This window comes from Strongylocentrotus purpuratus, unplaced genomic scaffold (genome assembly GCF_000002235.5).
Source record: "Strongylocentrotus purpuratus isolate Spur 01 unplaced genomic scaffold, Spur_5.0 spur5_scaffold_13, whole genome shotgun sequence".
Lineage (NCBI taxonomy): Eukaryota > Metazoa > Echinodermata > Echinoidea > Camarodonta > Strongylocentrotidae > Strongylocentrotus > Strongylocentrotus purpuratus.
The window spans coordinates 18909175-18932405 of NW_022145598.1; the positions used below are offsets into that span (position 1 = coordinate 18909175).

Here is a 23231-nt window from a genome sequence, read left to right on the forward strand (position 1 = left end):
CACAGACCATGAGAGAAACGAATTTACCAAATATATGAATTAGTAGGCGTTTTCCCGGCAAATTTTTTATCATCACGTATTAGTCAACACATATTCTTTCACATGATTGGTAATGAGAGCTTCCATTTCATTTTTTGAAATTGGGGCGTTTCCAATACTGGTCTTTACCTTTAAGACTAAATAAATCTGATAATCATGACCAGTATCAAATGCTTATTGCAATAATAGTGACTTTATAATACTGGAAAGCTATTAAATGAAAATACACAGTCGGCATTCAGGCTTTATTTAAAAAATCTCAAAGCTATTCCTATAGCCACTCTCGCCCTCTATATAGCAAAAAATGCCTAATTGGTGACCATCGGTCCCCCATGATCCTCTTTTTCTTATGTTAATTGAGAGCTGATTTGATGAGATAACCATCTGTCAGTGACCAGTGACCTCCTGGCCAAACTAGTGCAGATGGGCTTTAAATAGACTGCTGTCCATTGCCTCAATCAGAAACGACCCTTGCCTAAGATTGCCCTCTATTTCTTTGTCTGGTATCTGCCCATCCGCTTGAACTTCTTCCGTTTCTTGTCCTTCTCTTTGCTGTCGTCCGCTTTGTCCTTCTTCATCCGAGCTTTCATCTTGGAGAACGCTTCGTGAGATCCAACAGTGGCTGTGTGAAAAAAAAAATCAAACAATTGAATAACATTAAAAGGAGAAATAGTTTAGTACAGATCCGATCAATGAACATTTAAAGATAAACTTAATTCTGGTAAAAAAAGAAAATTAATTCTCACAGAATCAAACGAAACTTACACTGAATGTACAAGATTACAAAATAAATGTCATTTGCCAAACAATTTTGGTAGAAAATGTATACTAGCTGAGTAATGAGCATAGAAAGATAAGGAAATCAAGGTAAGTAGCCCTGACACCATTTGTGTAGTCCCATATAATATACATCTTTCTGTGTACAGTGCTTGTTACTTTACCAAGACTGGGCCAAATTTATTATGATTTTGATGACTCCAGAACCTTGCAGTACACACCAATACTTGCATGATACATGATCAATTTTTTCTGATCCATTCCACAACGTTTCTTTCACAATGCAATCGCATGACCAGAACTGGTCTATACCTTTAATTGCATTATAAGGTGAAATAGTTGTGTACAGATCCAATCAATGAATATTTAAATGTATGTGATTCTGCCAAATTTCTGCCAAAGTGGCCATTACACAAAGATAACATAAAATGTATAAAACAAATATAGAGAATACATGTATTATTATCAAAATTATAATTGGTGGTAGTGGTATTAGTGGTGGTAGTGGTGGTGATGTTGGTGGTGGTGATGGTGGTAGTGGTGGTGGTGGTAGTGGAGATGGTGGTGATGGAACTGGTGGTGATGGTGGTGGTGATGGTGGTACTGGTGGTGGTGATGGTGGTGGTGATGGTGGTGTTGGTGATGGTAGTAGTGGTGGTGATGGTGGGGTTGGTGATGGTAGTGGTGGTGGTGGTGGTGGTGGTGGTGATGATGGTGGTGGTGGTAGTGGAGATGGTGGTGGTAATGGTGGAACTGGTGATAGTGGGGTTGTACGTTGGTGGTGGTTGGTAGTAGTGGTAGTAGTGGTGGTGGTGAATTTATACACACCATATGTGTACTTACCTTGAGAGAAAGGAGACTGGAATTTGCCATTAGCTGTCAAGTAGCGCTGAGAATAACCCGCAGCAAAGATCCTCCTCTTCAACAATGCTTTCAGGGTGCCTATAGTAACATAATGATAATACAGTCAAACCTGTCTATAGCGACCGCCCAAGGGAAACACAAAAGTGGTATTTATAGACAGGTGGTCTTTGTAGACAGGTTCCTTTAGTACATGTTCCAATGAGAAACCATTTCAAGGGAAACAAAAAATGTGCTTGTTGTAGACAGGTGGTCACTAAAGCAGGTTTGACTCTCGTAATAATGATGATGATGATGGGGGTAATATTTATATTGATAGCTATATTCATATTTTGCACATAACCATGCCAGGGGATTCCATCACAGTACTACTATTACTTATCTTTAGCCAAGGTCTTAAAGGCATCTAATGAAGTACTTCCTATGTGGAACCCATTTACTACACCAGGGGGGTGTTTCACAAAGATCCTAAGTTGAACTTATCTCTAAGTTGGACTTAAAATTTATGGGAAGCCATTAGCATCCTTGAAAACATTTTGTAATTTTTTTTTTAGAAGGCATAAAATGTTGATTCAAATCTTTCATATTTTCTATTATCATGGGAGATTTCATATTCTTGATGTGGAATTGATGAAAAGTCTAAAATACTTGAATTTCTGCTTTTGAATATATTTCATTTTAAGGCTCCAATGGCTGTCCATACTTTTTAAGTCCAACTTAGTGTTAAGTTCTACTTCGGATCTTTGTGAAACACCCCCTGGGTTGAGGGTGGTCTTTCTAAAGGACATTTAAATGCCATGGCTAGGACATGAACTTTGCGCCATACGATCCATGTCCACTAGACCTCTATGGGGCAGGGGTGATAGTAAGCACTAACAAAATATTTAAACATTCCCCCCTCAACCACGCCACCCTTGAGTAAAAAAATAATAAGAGGATTCAGGGGGAAAATGGCATCTAACAACATTTCCCACCTTTTAAGTAAGAAAAATTGGGAAATAATAGGGGAAAATAGGGAAGAATAGAGAAACTAAGGGGGAAATCTTTTTTTTTTCTTCTTTTTTTTAATAAAAAAAAAAAATCAGGTTCTTATCAGGCAAGGAATCTATGGAAACACAGAGAAGGGAAAGAAAAAGAGAAATAAACGATGTAAATCTTGATTAAAAAAACAGGAGAGAATGAAAACATGGATATTATAAAATCTTACCTCTCATTATCCTCAATTTCTTGTTGAATTGCTTCTGTTCTGATGAATCCCCCATATCATGAAGACTGTAGTGATTACGTCATTAAGGAAATCTATATGTACATGGCTAACTCTTGAACTAAACAATCACTTTAAAGGTAAAGACCAGTTTTGGAAAAGCCCCCCTCTCAAAAAATGAAATGTAAGTTTTTATTACCACTCATGTGAAAGAATATGTTTTGACTAATACGTGATCATACATATTTTGCCGAGAAACCGCCTACTAATTGATATAATTGGTAAATTATTATATCTATTTGGACCTGATAGATACAACGCACGTGTCGTGCGCGTGTGGGGGTAGTCCCATATACATCTTTCTGTGTACAGTGCTTGTAACTTTATTAAGACTGGGCCAAATTTCTTATCATTTTGATGATTTCAGAGCCTTGCAGTACACACCAATACTTATATGCTAGATGATCAACCTTTCCTGATCGATTCCACAACGTTTCTTTCACAATGCAATCGCATGACCAGAACTGGTCTTTATCTTTAACAAGTCATGCAATCAACAGCCATTATCTTGTCTTTTTTTCTTCTTTTTCACTTGATCTGAAAAGGTTTTATTGATCCCTCTATATTCAATATGGCTTTTATTCTAAGAGATTTCACCATTAGAGTCATTATGGTCATATGCAAAATCATTATTGTTGCAGGTTTCATCTTCAAAGCATTCAGTAATATTTTCATGAATATTATAATTAAGATCATTATTATCAATAAGACCACAACCATCATCACCATTATCATCAGCTGCATCATCATCGTCAGTACTACAATTATCCTATCATTATCATCATCATCGTCGTTGTCGTCATCATTATCATCATTATCATCATCGTCGTCGTCATCATCGTCATCATCAGCGTCATCATCTTCCTCATTACTATGATCGACGCCGATTCACACCCAGCAACAGCATCACCATCATGGTCAACAAACTTCAAATGTCAATCAACATCCACATCTTATTCTTAAGCTGCTCTGACAAACCATTGGTTCTGATGTTTCTTCTTGGCGTTCACGTACTCCGGCTTTCAATGTCCCTAGCTAGATTTACCCTAATCATCATTAACCATCATTATTACCTTCACTAATGCCATCACTATCACCATAATCATCATCCTCATCATCATCATAGTCATCCTCATCATCATCATCATCATCATCATCATCATCATCATCCTCATCATCACCTTCATCATCTTTAAAGAGAAGGTTGAGTTCTGGGAAGAGGTGAGAATAATTTGTGAGCGTTATCATTGTATTATGCCAGTGTGGAAGAATATCAGATACAAAATGTTCCCTGAAAAGCATGGCTCTTCAAACGCCTTAATATTTCTAAATATGGCATGTTACATCATAAAAATCTGGACAGAGTTTTATGCCACATGTCGGTGTAGTCCCATATACATCTTTCTGTGTACAGTGCTTGTAACTTTACCAAGACTGGGCCAAATTTCTTATCATTTTGATGATTCCAGAACCTTGCAGTATACACACCAATACTTATATGCTAGATGATCAACCTTTTCTATTTGATTCCACAACGTTTCTTTCACACTGCAATCGCATTGCCAGAACCTTATCTCATCATCAACATCATCATCATCATCTTCATTATCATCGTCATCAACATCAGCCCCCCTCTACATCCTTACGATCATTACTATGACCACACCCGGCAACGAACATCATTCATACATCATCATCGTTGTCAAGGATACTTCAAATGTTCATCCACATCGACGTCCAGCTCCTTGGCCGCTCTGACAAACCAGTCGTTCTGGTGCTTCTTCTTGTTGCTGACGTGCTCCAGCTTGTCAATGTCTCTGGCTAGCTCCACCCTTTCATTCACGGCTTGGTAGTAGCTATGCTCTACAGGGAAGCTGGGAATCTCCTCTGTAAAACAAATCAAAAGAAACCAGTGTTTACAGAGAGCTTGTCAATGTCTCTAGCTAGATCCACCCTTTCATTCACGGCTTGGTAGAAGCTATGCTCTACAGGGAAGCTGGGAATCTCCTCTGTAAAACAAATCAAAAGAAACCAGTGTTTACAGAGAGCTTGTCAATGTCTCTAGCTAGATCCACCCTTTCATTCACGGCTTGGTAGAAGCTATGCTCTACAGGGAAGCTGGGAATCTCCTCTGTAAAACAAATCAAAAGAAACTAGTGTTTACACAGAGCTTGTCAATGTCTCTAGCCAGCTCCACCCTTTCATTCACGGCTTGGTAGTAACTATGCTCTACAGGGAAGCTGGGAATCTCCTCTGTAAAATGAATCAAAGGAAACTGGTGTTTACAGAGAGCTAGATTATATTTTATCCCGCATACTAAGAATCTTGCAATCTGATTGGTCTAAACGAGGTCACATGATCAATGATAGATAAGTACTATCTCCCTGCGATAGGACTTTTGTACCGTAATTTTTTGCTGCTGCCCCACTTGCCCATTGAATAAGCATAACGCGCATAGCAAAGTAGGTTACACGAAATGTCAATGTCAAATTAGTATGCATCGACTTTATCACATGTATGCATGTTGTGCTTTGTAAAATCTAGCTGAAGCTAAACTGTCTGCAGAATCAGTTCTTTTAATTATGTAAAATTCACTTTAAATAGACATTATTGCCGATGTGGGATATAAAACAAATATTAACCTCCTTTACTCGGGCAATGGAAACAAACTATCATCGCCTCGGTGATCTCGGGGCTACCATCATCATGATAGTAGCCCCGAGATCACTTCGGCGATGATAGTTTGTACCATTACCCTTGTAGTCGATTAATATTTGCTTACTATCTCCTTGATAGTATATTTCATCCCATTCAGTGTAAAAGCTCAATTATTGTGCCTAAAACTCCTAAAAATACACAAATTAACTGAACGATTGTTGAAAGGAATTCTTTTGTAGAAAGTTTCCAATCCAAAATCTAATTGGACACTTTTGTTACCTTCAGAACTGATTGGCACCTGCAATTCCAATCATGTGGACTCTTTGTTGCACTATTTTACCTTGAAATGCACTGTGCGCTGATAACGGCTGCTGGAGCTAAAGCTAGGGTAATAATTATGTAATTTATCAGGCTGTAATTTATGTAAATCGCACTGCTATGCCTTACGACAGGAATGGCGCTTTATAAGTGGTACGTCTTTCGAATGGTGACGTTAAAGGCTGGTCCCCAGGCGTAAATAATCATATATGATTGATACACGTCTGCAAAAACCCAATTATACACACACATTATACCTTTCCTTGAGCACCTCAAAATACAGGTTCAGTATGTGTAAATGGGCATTTATTTATTTCATTTTTTATACTTGAGGACAGTACCCAAATCTTGACTAGTTACTAACAATGTGTACCTCTGTTGAGTGTCTTGCATATGGATTCTTTGTTTCACTATATCTTTCTTTGTGTACCTCAAAATACAAGTTCATCATGTGTAAATGGGCATTTCCTTCTTCAATACAAAAATCTTGACTAGTTACTACCAATGTGTACCTCTGTTGAGTGTCTTGCATAGTCTCCTGTAGAAGTTCATCTCATTGGGTGATACCAGGGTCACACTCAGCCCAACCTTGGCCTGTCTAGCTGTACGGCCACTACGGTGAACGTAAGACTATAAATAAAATAGGAAAAAAGATCAAGAAATGGTCAGACTCTTTAATAATAATAATATTCCGCTTTTAAATAGCGCTTAATACGGTGAACGTAAGACTACAAATGAAATAGAAAAAAAGATCAAGAAATGGTCAGACTCTTTAATAATAATAATATTCCGCTTTTATATAGCGCTTAATACAAATGTCTTTAAGCGCTTTACAGATATACTATTACCCCGGTCATTGGATTTGATACTTGCCCGCACACACTGTGTGCACAATCTCCACCCCCTTGGGGAAATACTGTTGAACCTTGGTGTAAATTTAGTGAAATGATCATCTTGCAACACCTAATGGGTGATTTTGGAGGCAAAAAGCAATTTCAAAAATTGAAGTATGCACTAACATATTTATTACCCTTGTTGGTACATCTGTCTGGGAGAATATGCCCTTGGTATTTTTTTCTCTCCCTGAAATAACCCTTGCTTGATATAACTGCAAAAGTTGCCATGAAGTAATAAGAACCTCAGATGAGGATTTCAAGTGATTACCGGGGCAGATAAGTGGTAAACTGGGACCTGTTTTTTTCCATGATGACATCATCAGTGCAATATGCTTCACAATTCTGTATCTTCTAACACAGAGCTCAGTGAATACAAGCAAGACCTTTGTTGCGAGCAGTTTCCATTCATTTACAGTTAAAAATAACAAAAAAGTACAATGGTTTACAGTGTCATATCTGAAAGAGGCATTAACATGATTATAGACGAGAAAACAGATTACAAACTAAAACTCAAGTATAATATTAATAATAATAATACATTTATAGAGCGCAGAAACTATCCAACATTGAGCATATATTCTACTGCACTACAAGAGCTCCTGATATGCTTAGATTTAGAGTTAATTATAAAGATGTGTTTTCAGTTTTTATTTAAAGATAATCACAGATGGTGATTTCCTGACTTCCAATGGTACATTGTAAGTTATTCCAGAGTTTTGGGGCTGCACAAGCAAATGCTCAATCATCTAGCGTTATTTTTGTTTTGATAGATGGGATCTGCAGCAACAAAGTTTCTCGGGAACTGCGCAAGTACGACTCACCTCTGATGTACGAGGTACTTGGTAGTGAATAACATGCTCTATATCTGGTATATCAAGGCCTCTAGCAGCAACATCCGTAGCCAGGAGTAGACCCTTAGGATTCCCTGTGAATCTGGGTGACACGAATGGAGACAACATGAAATATATTCATGCGTTAAATAGTATACAAATATTGACTGCTTTGAGAGGCACAGTTAAAGTGACTCAGAAACATTGCCTCAGATTCAATCATAATTATAAACCTTTAGGTCAGTCAGGAATCCCATGACTTTTACAAGCTGATGGCCTGTCTGATTATCAAAATATTTATGATTGGAAATCAGAATTTCATTTTTTGTTTTCTTAACGTTTTTTATAACACTAGTCTATTGGGGAAAATGAGTATGATAAAACCGGTGACTCAAAGATTTTTTTACTTTTTGAGGCACTTCATGATCATTTTGAAGTGCAATTTTGTTAGGGCTTCAATATTACATCATATCACTGACACTGATAACACGTAGGGGCGTGCATCTCAGATTTAACATTGTTAAACGATGCCTTTAAAATAAAGCTATTGCCCTTGGTGCAGTCTCGAGATCACCTAGTGCTATAGTTTGAATAATTGGGTCCTGGCATTGTATGCGCAAGTAAAACTATGCAGGTCAATATTTTTTTTGCTATACTGCTCAGCAGTCAGTAGCAAATTTCATACATGCAGTTTTGACCAATCAGAGGCCTTGAATATTCATATGCGGGACATAACACAGTATAAACCTTGTACATGTAGTGCAAAAGAAATATAATTCCTATGATTTCATTGCATCTCAAATCATCTCACCAAATAACAAATAGAAACCTGCTTTTTCCCTCCTTGTTCAGAAAAAACTTAAAATCCATGTATACATGCTATTACATTATAGTCACGTACCAGTGATACATAATAGTGGATTCTTGTATAGCGCTCATATCTGTCAGACTTGACACTCCTGACGCTCCCGATTATTACCCTGGCTTTAGCACGGCTGCCATTGCAACGCTCTAGCATTTCAAGGAATCAATTCCTGCCAGGTACCCATTTACCTCACCTGGGTCGAGTGTGGCAAATGAAGATTGATGTCTTGCCAAAGGACATTAGTGACACGGCGGGACTCAAACTGCAGACCTTGTGATCCACAGTCAGGGGACGTATCCACTCGTCCAAGACACCTTTACACAAGACAAGTGCATTTGTTCAGTACATTTCTGGAGTCATTATTTTACATAAGAGTGGTATCACAACTCACCTTTCTAGATTCTTCAGGCGCTGTTTCTGGTGCATGGAGGAATGCAGTGGAAGTGGTTTACAGTCCAGCAGAGTAAGGATGGATGCCAGTCTCCTGATGCAGTCGATGCTGTTGGTGAAGACAAGCGTTCGGCCTGGGTACTGCCTCAGGAAGTAGAACAGGTATATGTCCTGCAAGTAAAACAACAATGCAACATCAATTAACCCATTGCCTCTGGGAACCAGATGGCTCCTGTATTAAAGGTAATATGGTATTAACATGTAGGTAAAAAAAAGTCAGATCCAAATTGGTTTGGACCAAAATACCATGTCAAATATGTGTGTAGTCCCATATACCAGTATTTGTGAGCAGTATTTTTTATGATTACAATAGGAAAAAAGGGTCATACACATGCTCCAGTGACAATTATTCCACGGTCAGCATAAACAATGAAAGAATTCTCAATGCCAACCGTGGACCAAACACTCTCCCTGCAATTTTCCCTAAACCTAATCCTCACTTAAAACCCAACAGTTACCCTTGGCTCAACCCTACATCTGTGACAAAATACAGTATGAAGCAATTGTTATTGTTACTGCAGCAAATGCCAGAGCAACCCCCCCCCAAAAAAAAAAAAATAAATAAATAAATAAATAAATAATAATAATAATAATAATAATAAAAAAAATAAAAAAATAAAAAGTAATAAATAAATACTGGTAATATAAAAAATAAAAAAATTTAAATGGAGAACAAAATATTAATAATAATTATTTAAAAAAATAAAAAAATAAATAAGCGAGATTTCTTCAAAGAAAGTAGAAACAGAAATTACTTTTTCCTCGACTGCGCAAACAATTTTACTCTCCAGCAGTGAAGAAGCTGTACCTTCTCTCTTGGTGAGATCTACAACCTCAGCGTCTTCCTTAATACCAATCTTAGCCATCACAGAATCTAAATAGATAATACAAAAGTATGTCAAAAAGGTTCATACAAATTTAAAGGGGTTGTAGCATGACAAGACTTTCCTGTGGCCGGACTCGGGGCCAATCGGGTATAATACGACTATGGACGATACGACCGCAGTATTCACGTGCGTGCAACATACGCGAAACCAAAGCGTGAGGAGACCTTTGGTCTGTTTCGCGAATGCTGGTGCCACTGACCGTTAATCAAGTTCATTCGTTTACGTGCAGTTGTCCAAAAGAAGTTGTAGATGGCATTAACCAGTATTTGCCATGCTACCCTCCCCTTTAAACTGTTCAAAATCAAGGACATTTCAATGCCAATTGTTATTTGCATGGTTCATACATGTTCGGTACGAAAATGTTATGCATAATACTTGTTAACGCCATCTACAACTTCTTAGAAAGATTTTAGGCATATTTTCATGTAGATTAGTGTCTGGCCAAAGAACATGCAAGGGCTTGAACCCAAGGCCTTCGCATCTATAGTCTCAATATCAAACCACTCCTCTACAGTGTAATTTCCTAAAACTCTGTGCAATACATTTAACTTATTACCATGTGATTATTGTAAATCGATGATGTACTTCTAATGAACAAATTAATCTTTTATCACTCCAAATTTGAGTATTTAATTTGAAAAATAATCTTTTGCAATTTCCCGTCTTGTCTTTAGATGTTTACAATGGTTTTGAATTATCACTAAACTCCTGAAGTTATTTCAACTAGAATTTCAACTGTAATTCTGTACTCTAATTTCTATTTTGTTTTAAATTTATACAAATCTCGATGTTCATTGTAATTGATATGCTAACTTTGTTATTTTGCATGTTTTAATCTGCAAACTATATCACAATTCAGCTATCAACGATGGCAAGGATATATTTTAATAAACCTTGAATTAAATTGAATTGAATTGAATTGAATTGTAAGAGAGTTTAACGACTTTAGTTCTGACGATGATTGTTAAGAGAGAAAAAAAAAGCCTGAAATAAACTCATCAGGGCAAATTATGTGACACCATATTTAAGCATATTTTAGTAGAAATTGAAATTGGTAGAGCTTTCATCTTTGACGAACCTAGCTTATCTTTCTTGTCTTGCTTGTAGGCCTTCTTCAATGATTTCCTGAGTGGACCAAGATGGATCAGACTTAGCGTCGCTGAGAACACAAAGGTTTGTCTGGATGACCTCTGCTCAGAGCTGGATAGAAAAATCAGGCCAAAAAGAAAGAAGAAACTAGATGGAATTTTGACTGCGCGCAGTCGAAAATGATGCCTCCGCCATAGAGCAATTTAAACAAGTTTGGAGTTTAAATCTCCAGTGGTTCTTGAGATATCATGATAACAATCTCAATGTATGGAATTTCATAAGTTGACCTCTGTGACCCTTGACCTTTGACCTACGTGCTCCAAAATCTAATCAGATTGTCTTCCTATGGTGATACACACTATCATTAAGTTTGAAGTTTAAATCTCCAGTGGTTCTTGAGATATTATGATATGGTGATACATACTATCATTAAGTTTGAAGTGAAAATTCTCCAGTGGTTCTTGAGATATCGCGATAACGATCTCAATGTATGGAATTTCAAAAGTTGACCTCTGTGACCCTTGACCTTTGACCTACGTGCTCCAAAATCTAATCAGATTGTCTTCCTATGGTGATACACACTATCATTAAGTTTGAAGTTAAAATCTCCAGTGGTTCTTGAGATATTATGATAACAATCTCAATGTATGGAATTTCATAAGTTGACCTCTGTGACCCTTGACCTTTGACCTACGTGCTCCAAAATCTAATCAGATCGTCTTCCTATGGTGATACATACTATCCTTAAGTTTGAAGTTTAAATCTCAAATGGTTCTTGAGATATCGTGCTAACAAACTCAATACAAGGAATTTCATAAGTTGACCTCTGTGACCTGTGACCTTTGACCTACGTACTCCAAAATCTAATCAGATCGTCTTCCTATGGTGATAAATACTATTCCCGAGTCTTAAGTTTAAATCTTAAATGGTTCTTGAGATATTGTGATAACGGTCAAACGGGATGGACGGACAACCCGAAAACATGATGCCCCCGGCACCACCTTCGGTGGCGGAGGCATAAAAAAGAAAAGAACACAGTGTCAAATACTTGCTACTATGTGGGATATGTATTTCCAAACCAAAATAAACAAGACAGCTCACTTGTGATTTGTTCCTTAAAGGTACTTAGTAACATTGTGATGATTGATTTCACAAATCTGTTGAATCAGGATGCAAAACACGTAAAATTATGTTTGTATGTATGGATTATCCAACTACGATGCCCCAAATCCGAAATTAATTTACGCAATATGAAGATTTTTAACAAAGTTCAACGGGTTTTCGAACGGGCGTCGATGTGCGGTGCTTCTGAATCTAAATTCTCCCAACCATTTTTTGAATTTTCCCAACCGTTTTTCCATGAAAAAAAGACATAAAAACAGGCTGTAAAAATCTGTCAACACTTAAATGTCTGGAATGGAATGTAGAGCCATTTTATTGCTTTGTGAGATTTCCATTCACCTAAAGTGTAATTAAATTGTAATAATATAGTTGGGAGAATTAAGGAATAGATCGGATCAGTTTTTCCCAATTTGTACCATGAATAATGTTCCGTTTTCGCTCAAATTTTCAGATTATCTTTAATTGTACATCTAGCATTGAAGTCACTGCCTTAGCACCACTATCTCTCATCTGAAGAATGTTACACAGTCCCTTTAAGATGTTTGTTGATCACACCCCAGTCACACAACCACATCATCACCAAACGGAATCTAAACTGACCGATAACTGACAAGGGTCATTTGAACTGATATCAAACTTTCTCTGCTGGCACACTAGATAAAAAATGCAGTGTGCCTTGTAGCGTACACAGGTGGCCTCCATTGATAAGCCTCATCTAGGATCAGATGCTGGATGTCAATATAGTTGACCACTATAAGCAGGTTGACCTATAAATAGTTGACCTATAAAAAGTTGACCACTATAGAGAGGGGGTCCCTATGGTAGGTTTGATTGTAACTTCTTTCAGTCTCCATCTCTCACGTGTTTAAAATGTCTAATATCTCAGAGAGTTCAGCGTAGTGACCCTTCTCCACCATTCGATCAGCCTCATCGATGATGAGACACGGGATGTCAATACAAGTGACCACTATACACAGTTGGCCTTAATAGAGAGGTTATACCTATTACATTTGATTAAATGTACTTTCAATACCAATTACTCACGTGTTTAAAATGTCTAATATCTCGGAGAGCTCAGCGTAGTGACCCTTCTCCACCATACGATCAGCCTCATCAATAATCAGACACTTGACGTCAGGCAGGCTGGCAAGGTGAGGCTCACCCTGCGGGAGAGACAGACAGAGGACAGGTGTGGGAGAAAGGAGAGGGGGGGGGAAGAGGTCAGTTTAGTTATAAAATGCTCTTTTTTATATCATTGAGCTAATCCAAAAGCTCTTCCTAAAGCTTTGACAGGTTCATAAGATCAGACAAGCAGTTTGCACAGGTCTTGTATTTTCTAAATATAATTTTTTGTAATTGTTTATTTGTGACGTGAAATTTAAAGTTTGGAATCGCCATCTTTGCACTCTCATTTCTTTACAGCAAATGCCGGTATGCGAAGAAACTATTTGTTTGAGAAAAATTCAGTAGACGAGTTTTACTTTTAAATATTCTTTGATCATTCAGCTCTGTATACTTATACTGCTCCTGTGAATATGAGCCTGTATTCATAAAGATTCATGGGGCACATTATTCCTGTAAACTTTCATCTCATTTAAAGCGGGACTGCACTACTTGTGGCTACATTTCTATATAGCAAACGATGCCTAAGCGGTACCTGTTGGTCCCCCATGATCCCCTTTTTCTTGTGTTAATTGAGAGCTGATTTGATGAGATAACCACCTGTCAGTGACCATGCATGGAAGTCTAATCCAGAGCTGCCAACCTCTGAAACCAAAATCAGTAATCTGAAAGCTAAAAATCAGTAATTTTGGATGGAAATCAGTAATTTCAAGCGCGGCGCTTTCAACATCAAGAAGACTGCATTTGCACGTACATTGTAGAGCTGCACACAACACCACAACACAAACTACTAGTACCATGGTAATAGCATCACTCTGAATGACAGGACTTGAAGTAAAAACAAGAACATTCTGTTTATAACATCATTTTAAGTGCTATAAAAAAAACAATGGTTATTAGAGGATTGATGTATCATTACCCTGTTTCACTTACGTGTGTATATTCACTTCAGGTTTTTACAATTGCAATTTTACTGTCAGGGAAGGCATTTTTGACAAGTTGTGAAAGGTGGTCTGTTGCTGAAAACGCGATGTTGTGCTCTATCAAAAATTGAGTAAACTTCACTTCGGCGTTCGTGACAGAATTGTCCTTTGCGACGAAAAACTGGGCGATGTCATGACTGCGGGAATTGGAACTTGCCTCCGCCGCTGCAGTCCGGTGCTTCACCGACTTCAGATGTACCTGGATATCGTTCGAACCGCCATGACCAATTCCAAAATCGGATGAGCAATGTGTACAACAGGCACTGTTTGTATTCCTTTTCGACGGAACAATGCATGACCATTTCACCTGAGAAGGTTTGCAGTTTTTTAGAACGCTTCTTCGATGAAGTTGAAGTCATTTTTCTCCGTCGGTTACTCGAAGTTTGACGCGACCACGGCCGACCTGCTGCACATGCGGTAGTGTAACACTCGGCCAATGCATATTTCGCCCAGATAAATATCGTGCCACTTGTTTCAGCACATCCACCATGCATGCGCTTTCGTATCGGTCAAAACTTTGTGTGTCAGCTCATTCAAAATTTATTCGTGTATCATATTTTTTTATCAACAATGAAAAGGGGTATATGAATAAAATGAAATGAATAAACATGATCCAACAAATAATGTGAAATAAAACACAATGACAATAATTGTTGAATATAAATTCAAGTTTAATCAAGGAAGTACATTCATTTTCCTTATGACAATTATCATCATCATCATCATCATCATCATCATCATCATCATCTTCATCATTAGTCGAGTCGTACTTTTATTATCATAACAATGAGAACCCATCACTAAGGGGAAAAAAATTGTAGACCTGCTATAAACTACACATGGACATGGTACCGTACGGGTTGGTTTGCAAGGTGGCTAAATGGACTTGTGACGAGTTTGCCGTCTCCCCGATATATATTGCATGCTGAAAGCTAGCACATGCACACGCAGCCCATATAGGCAGGGCGGTGTGCATATCTTTCGATGGTAGCTACATGTGTGTGCAGTGGTCGTGGCTGAGGCGCGGATGATATTTCCGTGCGCTCAAAAGTTAACCACCGGGCCGAGGCGCTGGCCCGGGAAGTATCGCGATCATTACCGCTAAAACACTCGCATATGCATAATGCATGTGTTAATACATAGGCATGTCCAGAAATCGGGGAATCCGTAATTTTGAAGGGGTTTCCGTGCTTCCGTAATTGCCGTTGATTTCCGTACCAATTACGGAAAATCCGTACTAGTTGGCAGCTCTGCTAATCCCTCCTGGCTAAACTAGTGCAGACAGGCTTTAAAAAGAAACATTTCATACAACAAACCTATGACAATGCCCTATTCAATTTTTTTCTTCTTCACAGACTGGTACCTATCTTAGGGGGTTGGGGGAGTTCACCTGGACATAACTTACCAATTGGTAGAGCTCCCATAACCTTCCTGGCGTACCCACAATGATGTCTGGTCTTTTCTTCAGGACCCTCTTCTGTTTCTCTGCCGACATCCCTCCAACAACCACAGCAACCTGGATGAAATCAAGTAAAAAAAAATTAACACTTACATCGTCGATAAGTTTGCAAAAATGTATCACAAATAAGATGACATGAGACTTATTTGTAGCAATCGTGAATTATGTTGTCATTTTCCATCATAAACTCAATGTTCTATGGTTTCAATTGTAAAACTAAGAGAATGTTTTGATGATTTCAAAAGAAAGAAAAGTCTCTCTTGGTCAAAATGCTTTATGCATTGTGTGAATCTGGGCAGTTAAAATCCACCTACAGCAATTAAAGTGTTAGCCTCACAAATTGATGGATCTTTTGGCTCCTTAAAGTACTATCTATTGTAAATAACTTTTTAAAGACAAGCATAATTGTAAAATCTATAACTTTTTGTTACTTTAATTAAAATCAATGATCCAAATTTCACAATTTTGTTTTTGTTTTGATCCTGCCATAATTCAAGTAACAAATTACGTTTCTGACCTTGATATTTGTCATTTTGGCTGCAGCGACCAGATGGTTCTTGACCTGCACTGCCAGCTCCCTGGTAGGCGTCAGGACCAGTCCAAAGAGTTTCTTCTCCTGGTCAAGCCCACCGGCTGGAGTGCTGGTCAACGGTAGTCCAGCCTTCAACCAGTCCTCATCCGCAATGTTATCCACAACATCGACGCACTTCATTTGCGTCTTTAGCCTCTGCATGTCTACCTGTTCTCCATCATCATCATCATCACTGTCATCATCCTCAACATCATCATCACTGTCATCGATGTCATCGTCGAAGTCAACATCATCCTCGATGTCATCGCCAATGAGGTCATTATCACCTTCATTTGCTTCCATGCCAGTCATCATGCTAGGATCCTCCCCAACCCTCTCATCGTCCTCCATCCCTCCCTCGTCATCTTGCTCGCTACCCTCATCTTTCACTTCACCTTCCAATCCGTCTTGTCCACTCTCGTCTTCAGTCGGGTCCGCCTTGGCTACCGATGTCGATCCTGAAGCAAGTGCTGCTTCATGTTGCAGTATCCTGTATATCAGCGGTATCCCAAAGGCCAATGTCTTTCCACTCCCCTGCAAAAGAGAACAAGAAACGCAATTAATCCCATAGCATGTATAGTGTTGCATTTCACATGTTGTTAAAGATAAAGTGGAGTTCTGGTCATGCGATTGCATTATGAAAGACACGTTGTGGAATCGATCAGAAAAGGTTAATCGCCTAGCATATTTGGTGTGTACTGCAAGGTTCTGGAATCATCAAAATGATAAAAAATTTGGCCCAGTCTTGGTAAAGTTACAAGTACTGTATACATACATAAAGATGTAATATGGGATTACACAAACATGTGGCATAGAATTCTGTCCTGATTTTTATGATGTTACATGCCATATTCAGAATATTAAGGCATTTGAAGAGCCATGCTCTTCAGGGAACATTTTTTTATCTGATGTTCTTCCACACTTGCATAATACAATCATAACACTCACATATTTTTGTTCACCTCTTACCAGAACTCAACCTTCTCTTTAAGCAACCACAAGAAGAAAAAAAGGCGGTTGCACATTTTGCAGGCATACAGCATAAATTTTCATGAACTCTGTTAAAACAGAAAATACTTGTACTGAATAATCGCTTGCGTAAACAAAAAAATAATTTCCTATCCATGGGTTTTACCGCATATTATCAATTTACTTTTCCATATTTTGTATTTTCTAGCCACAACTCTTTTCATCTCAAAAGTGCTATTTTGAGCTTTCAAAAACTACAGTACTCACAGCTCCAACATTTATTTTGTCATGTTTTTTTCTCCAGCTAGTTGGATCTTAGTGAACTTTAGGATACCAAGCGCTAATGTAACTGCATGGCTTTTTCTCCCCTTTCTCCTTAAGACCCCTTTCCGACAATAAAACCTTCGGAGAGGACCTAAAGCCGTTGGTCCTCTGGTTGCTTACTGACAAGCATTTAAGCTTTCTTAGCAGTCAGGTAAAATGACCGCCACCCCGACCACCAGTTACAAAATACTTACCGTTTCTGCAGCTCCTACTATATCCTTGCCTTCGTTGATAGCAGCAGGTATGCAGCCGGCTTGGATGGGGGTGGGGCTGGCGAACCCCATGGTCTCCAATGACTGATGCACCACGGTGGGGATAGATAGGGTGTCCCAAGTCGACATGGAAACTTCTAGATTCAAATGAAAGAAAGAAAGTAAGATTTCAATTATTCCACCTTATGTTGAGACATGATATCAGAAAAATTTCTGCTGCATCATGTATTTTTCAACTACATGTATATTATGTTTATTATAAAGAAAATCCCTGTTTATCTTCAAAACTTCATCAGTACTGCCAGCCTCCTTTGTTGAGAAACTACACATACATGTAGGTCCTCTACAATTTTCTGGATTGATTTAGGAATGGATTGCATACTATAGATAAAAGAATTTTTTTTCCTAAAAACTGATATGTTCAGACATTATAATCAGCAATAAATTTAAGCATGAAATGTTGCTGAAAAGTGATATACTTCAGGAAAAAGCCCTGGTCGTATTAAAAACTGCAAACACCTTGCCTCTTTCCCTCATTCCCAAAACAGATACTCTTTCAAGTCTCACCAGCCCCTTTAATTAGACAATGACGAGGAGACATCATTGTATGTCTTCAATGATGTACATGTAATAGTGTGGATCGGATTGCGATTGAAATCAATTGGATACTCTGAATAAAAGTACAATCATAAATAATGCTCTAGTAAAAAATAGAAGAAAATAAAAAGACATGCAGAAGAGATGGATGGATTGTCCTTTTCATGCAAAGCTCATGATAACAAGTTAACACTCACCAGAACTGATTTTCTCTCCTGCTGTATCTTCACCGGATTCATCCAGACTGTCCTTGGGATCTGTCTTCTCTGCTTCTGTCTTCTCTGCTTCTGCTTCTCTCTCCTGTTCCTCTCTCTCCTGCTCACTCTTCCTCCTCTTCCTTTTAGCTCTCATTTCTCGAAGTTTTGTTTCCCTGACTTTCTCTTCCTAATTCTTGACTTTCCAGGACTCGCTTCAAGTTCAACCTCCTTACTCTGCAAAGTGTCTTTCATATCCTTGCCTTTACTTTGAGCAGATTGCTCTTTAGTCCTTGTCTTCATATCAGCAGATTTATCTTGTTTTTCTTTTGAAAGAATGTTTTTCTCAGGATTCTCAGGGTTCTCGGGGCTCTTGGGGTTAGGATCATCTACACCTTTCTTTTCTTTCTTTTTATCACCTTTTGTCTTCTTTTTGACCGTTTCTTTGCTGGGTAGGGTTTTCTTTTTATCTTGTAGTTTCTTAGATGATTTGGACCCCTGTTGAGAAATGAAGAGCAAGATCGGATACAATGACACAGAGCATCAAGTGATTTTAGTTGTTGCAACCCACAAGGTGCCACCAAGTTTAATCAATTAGAGCTCAATTTTATGTTTTCAATGTCCATCTGATAAACAAGAATGTCTAAAACTTTTATTTTCAATTTTAAGAAAAAAAGCATGCTTTGTTGTTTAGATAGAATATTACAATTTTAGTAAATAATTCAAGCAGACTGCACCTACAGCACAATAATTATTCCTATGGTTTGTGGATAATTTTGAGCGAGGTCTATCATAAGAAAAAAAAGCTTAAGTTTACATTATGAGGGGAAGAGAGGGAGGGAAAGAGAGGGAGGGAAAGAGAGGGAGGGGAAGAGAGGGAGGGGAGGGAAGGAGGGGGAAGGATCGAGGGGGAAGGAGGGGGAAGGATCGAGGGGAAGAAGGGAGGGGGAAGGATCGAGGGGAGGATGGGGAAAGAGGGGAGGAGAGGGAAAGAGGGGAGGAGGGGGAAAGAGGGGAGGAGGGGGAAAGAGGGGAGGAGGGGGAAAGAGGGGAGGAGGGGGAAAGAGGGGAGGAGGGAGGAGGGGGAAAGAGGGGAGGAGGGGGGAGAGGGAAGGGGGAGGATCAAGAAGGGGAGGAGAAGGAAAAGAGGAGAAAAAAAAGGAGAAATGAGAAGAGAGGGAGAAAATGAGAAGAGGAGAGAGGGTGAGGTGAGGAGAAGGAGAAGGAGAAAAAGAACTAAAAAAAGAGAAGAGAAGAGAAGAAGAGAAGAGAAGAGAAGAGGAGAAAAGAGGGAGGAGAAAAGAGGGAGAAGGAAAAGGGGAGAAGAAAAGGGGAGAAGGAAAAGGGGAGAAGGAAAAGGGGAGAAGAAAAATGGGGAGAAGAAAAATGGGGAGAAGGAAAAGAGGGAGAAGAAAACAAATTCAAAAAGATGGAGGAGAATGAGGAGGAGAATAATAATAAGAACTTGGAATAGGGAGGCCAATGCCCAAATCTAACTTTTTAATTACTAATTTGTTTATACTAAAACTAAGATTAAAAGAAAGCATTTACTTTCACTAAGAAAATCCACCCATCTGCCGACTCAAGAAGTTCCATCAAATAGGAGATATCCAGCTCTTTTTATCCAGCTTCCTTCTACGCCTTTCCGTACGTAAAAGCCTTGAAACAATTATATTTCATGTCGCAAAGTTACGTTCATAATTAGACAGGCCTGAGGGACAAAGTTCATGACGAAGTTTAAAACTTCGCGCGAAAGTGCAATCACTCAACAGCGGCTAGCCTTGAATCGGTCGCACACGTACACACCTTCTTCTTCTTAGTTGATCCCTCCACCGACACAGGCAAGCCCCGATGCAGGCTGAAGTCCAGCCATCAATGTGCGAACGATTACATCTTCTACTACTACGAGCCGAAGACGATGGTTCAAAAATGAAGAATAGATATCAAAATTGGCAGGAAAGAAATATATGTAATTCATTGATATTTACCTTAGATGTGTATTCCAATAATTTGATTTCCTCATGAGTATTCCTTATTATCAACGATCGAGAAGTTACGAGGTCCAATTAACATCCATCTTGCAGCGAACACAATCATAGCGCACATCCATGCATGCAACGTACGTGTACTAATATTTCTCTCACTCTCTCTCTCTCTCTCTCTCCCTTTCGCTATACGTAACATACACACTCACTAACCATGTATCATACAACACACACCTTCAAATCATGGCTTTCATTTCAATTCTCAATTGGAGTATAGACTGCTCACGTAGACTTTTTTTTTACTGAAATATCTTTTTTAACACTTCTCATACATTACTGCACGACACTCGTATCTAGTGCTGTGAGAATAAGGTACTAGGGTCTATAAATAAGACTAGGCTTTGCGCACGATCTGACCGGAGCTCAGATTATGTCGCAATACCCTTTATTTTTGGCGCGAACAATGACGTCACTGTTCACTGTTTTCCTTCTCATTTTGAGATGGATGTAGCTATAGGGCTCAAACCAACGCAAGATTGACAGAAACATCGTACTCTATCTACTTTCGAATGTTCAGTTTGTAAAAATCTGTATTTAAAAAGATATAATCTTTTTTCTTTATATTTTCTAGTTGTTAGAAGTGGCAATTGTGAACATCTGAAATGTTGATCTCTATCAAAAGTTCTTTACTCAAAACGGATCCCATATTTTTAGGGTCTACCTTCTGCCAATGAGAAGGTTTTTAGTGAGCAAACCTCTACGCCCTCTAGGATTTTCTTAGTCGGTGGTGCGAGTGCGTCAAGGTCGTCTGCAACCACAATTATCGGATTAAAAAACGTCAAAATCTGCAAGATTGTCAACAAATGGTGAAAGACTGTTACAGATCCGTGATTATAGGTATGTTGTGAAATGTATAATTGTATTTTCTTTTCTTATTTTCTTCAATTTTTATTTTTACATCATTTTTTTCCCTTTGCTAATTTTTTGAAGTGGGCGACGAGCGCACAAATCGTAGGTGTAGAAGCCTTACGCCCGGGCATTGGCCTCCCTACTTGGAAGAAAGAAAGCAGAATAAATGATCCATATTTAGATCTATAATTATTGTTATCACTTTTTGTCTGCATTAATTATACGTTATATAACACTGCATTAGACCTCTTCGGATCTATCTACATGTACGTGCACGCACTTCGCATTCACACAAGTCACAAGTTCTATTATGAACGAACATGCTTACCTTCCCCATAGTCCCACTCATTTGTTTCTTCAGCAGGTTTGGATCGTAATCAGTTAGAATCTCAATTCCCACGAATCCACCCATTTCCTTATCGGCAAATGCAGACATATCCACTTCAAATGGCTTCCACTTCTGATCGAGCAAACTACTAGGCTGTTTTTGTGATTCTCTCTTCATTTTAGTGAATTTCTTCAAGCGCTCTCGACGCTTCACGTGTCGCATGGAAGTCGCCATTTTGGTTTGTCAACCTCGTCTCAAGAATCGCGAACACACATGGCCTATGGGGGAGGGGTCCACTGACGGAGGGGTCACGTACTGTACATGACCCAAAATATTTGACAAGCTCTTACAATTTATAGTTTTAATGGGAAAATGCTATCATTATTTTCAAGCTGTATGACATTTCCCGTCAGATAGCACCAAATAAAAAAATGAATGAAAACAATAAAAGAGTTGGGAAAACGTTTTTTTTTTTTTTTTGGGGGGGGGGGGGGAATTATAATCTTGGTGCCTCTTCGGGGAATAGAATTATGCTTTTTGTATCCCATCCGCCTCGGATTTCAATGCAACTTAGGCTCACAATAGTGCCAGGATGAAGAGATAGAGAAAGAGAAAGAGAGAGAGAGATAAGGAGAGAGACAGAGAGAGAGGGAGAGAGAGAGAGGGGGGGGGGGGGAGGAGGAGGAGAGAGACAGCATGCAAACAGACATATTATGGTCGATTGGTATTAAATTAGGACAAACTGATGAACAATTTCATAAAAAAACAAAAAATGTTTCAATACATGTATAGAATATCTACTCAAGACAGATCACCACTTGCAGGAGAAAAAATACACATACACTTTATACAATGTATTTAATATATTTTATAAAAATGAAGGAGCAAATGAATATATGGGATAAATATTCAACACATTGCAATTAAGAGAATAAAAATCATATATAACTCTAAAAATATCATCAGATAGTAAAGCATTTGTTATAACATACATCTCTTATGTACTGGTGATGCAAGTTCAAAAGAAAGAATTCAACTAAAGCCTACAAATAATGGTACATTTCACACATTATTACATATAAATATAGCACTGAAAAATAGTAAAAATTAAGGATTTGTTCTCATCCTTACCAAAGTAAAACAAAATGAACAAATTTATAGAGCTGAAACTTATCGATACAACCAGTTACGGGAAGACGAAAGTATGTGAAAAGTCATAATTCAGAGCAATTTGTTCTTCTATAAGAAACAGAAGAATATCTACATTTTTTTGTTCTTCCTAATCTCAATACTAAGTGGTGAGGGGGGGGGGGGACCTTTGCTGTGGAATGCTCTCCTTTGAGAGGTTCATAATAGGGCAATTCCACGGTAACGGAAGGACACTCAGACAAGATTTTTGAACTTCAGGTTCATACTAAAAGAAATGTTTTATTAGTATGTATTAAACTATGGGGAACAAAATGTGTTTCAGTCAAGTGGAAAGCTTCATCAACTTCACAAAGTTTGGATAAACACTAATTAA

General features: G+C 38.4%; 1 protein-coding gene across 3 annotated transcripts; it reads right to left on the reverse strand.

The window, feature by feature from the left end:
* Window positions 1-103: 103 nt before the first annotated feature.
* Window positions 104-21966, reverse strand: LOC115923036 (ATP-dependent RNA helicase DDX24-like). Of its 3 annotated transcripts, none has more exons than XM_030983088.1 (15): window positions 21710-21966; window positions 18491-18985; window positions 17679-17830; window positions 16138-16725; window positions 15567-15677; window positions 13101-13219; window positions 10924-11045; window positions 9714-9832; window positions 8900-9069; window positions 7635-7746; window positions 6430-6547; window positions 4654-4828; window positions 2885-2949; window positions 1660-1758; window positions 104-661 (listed from the first exon to the last, which is right to left on the reverse strand). In XM_030983088.1, the coding sequence occupies exons 2-15, from the start codon at window positions 18642-18644 to the stop codon at window positions 528-530; spliced, it is 2238 nt and encodes a 745-aa protein (XP_030838948.1). In that variant the 5' UTR covers window positions 18645-18985; window positions 21710-21966; the 3' UTR covers window positions 104-527. The 3 variants fall into 3 exon arrangements, with proteins under 3 accessions (XP_030838948.1, XP_030838947.1, XP_030838949.1); XM_030983087.1 differs by having other exon boundaries at window positions 105-661; window positions 17679-17833; XM_030983089.1 differs by lacking the exons at window positions 104-661; window positions 1660-1758; window positions 2885-2949; window positions 4654-4828 and adding an exon at window positions 5071-5194 and having other exon boundaries at window positions 17679-17833.
* Between the last annotated feature and the right edge of the window lie 1265 nt (window positions 21967-23231).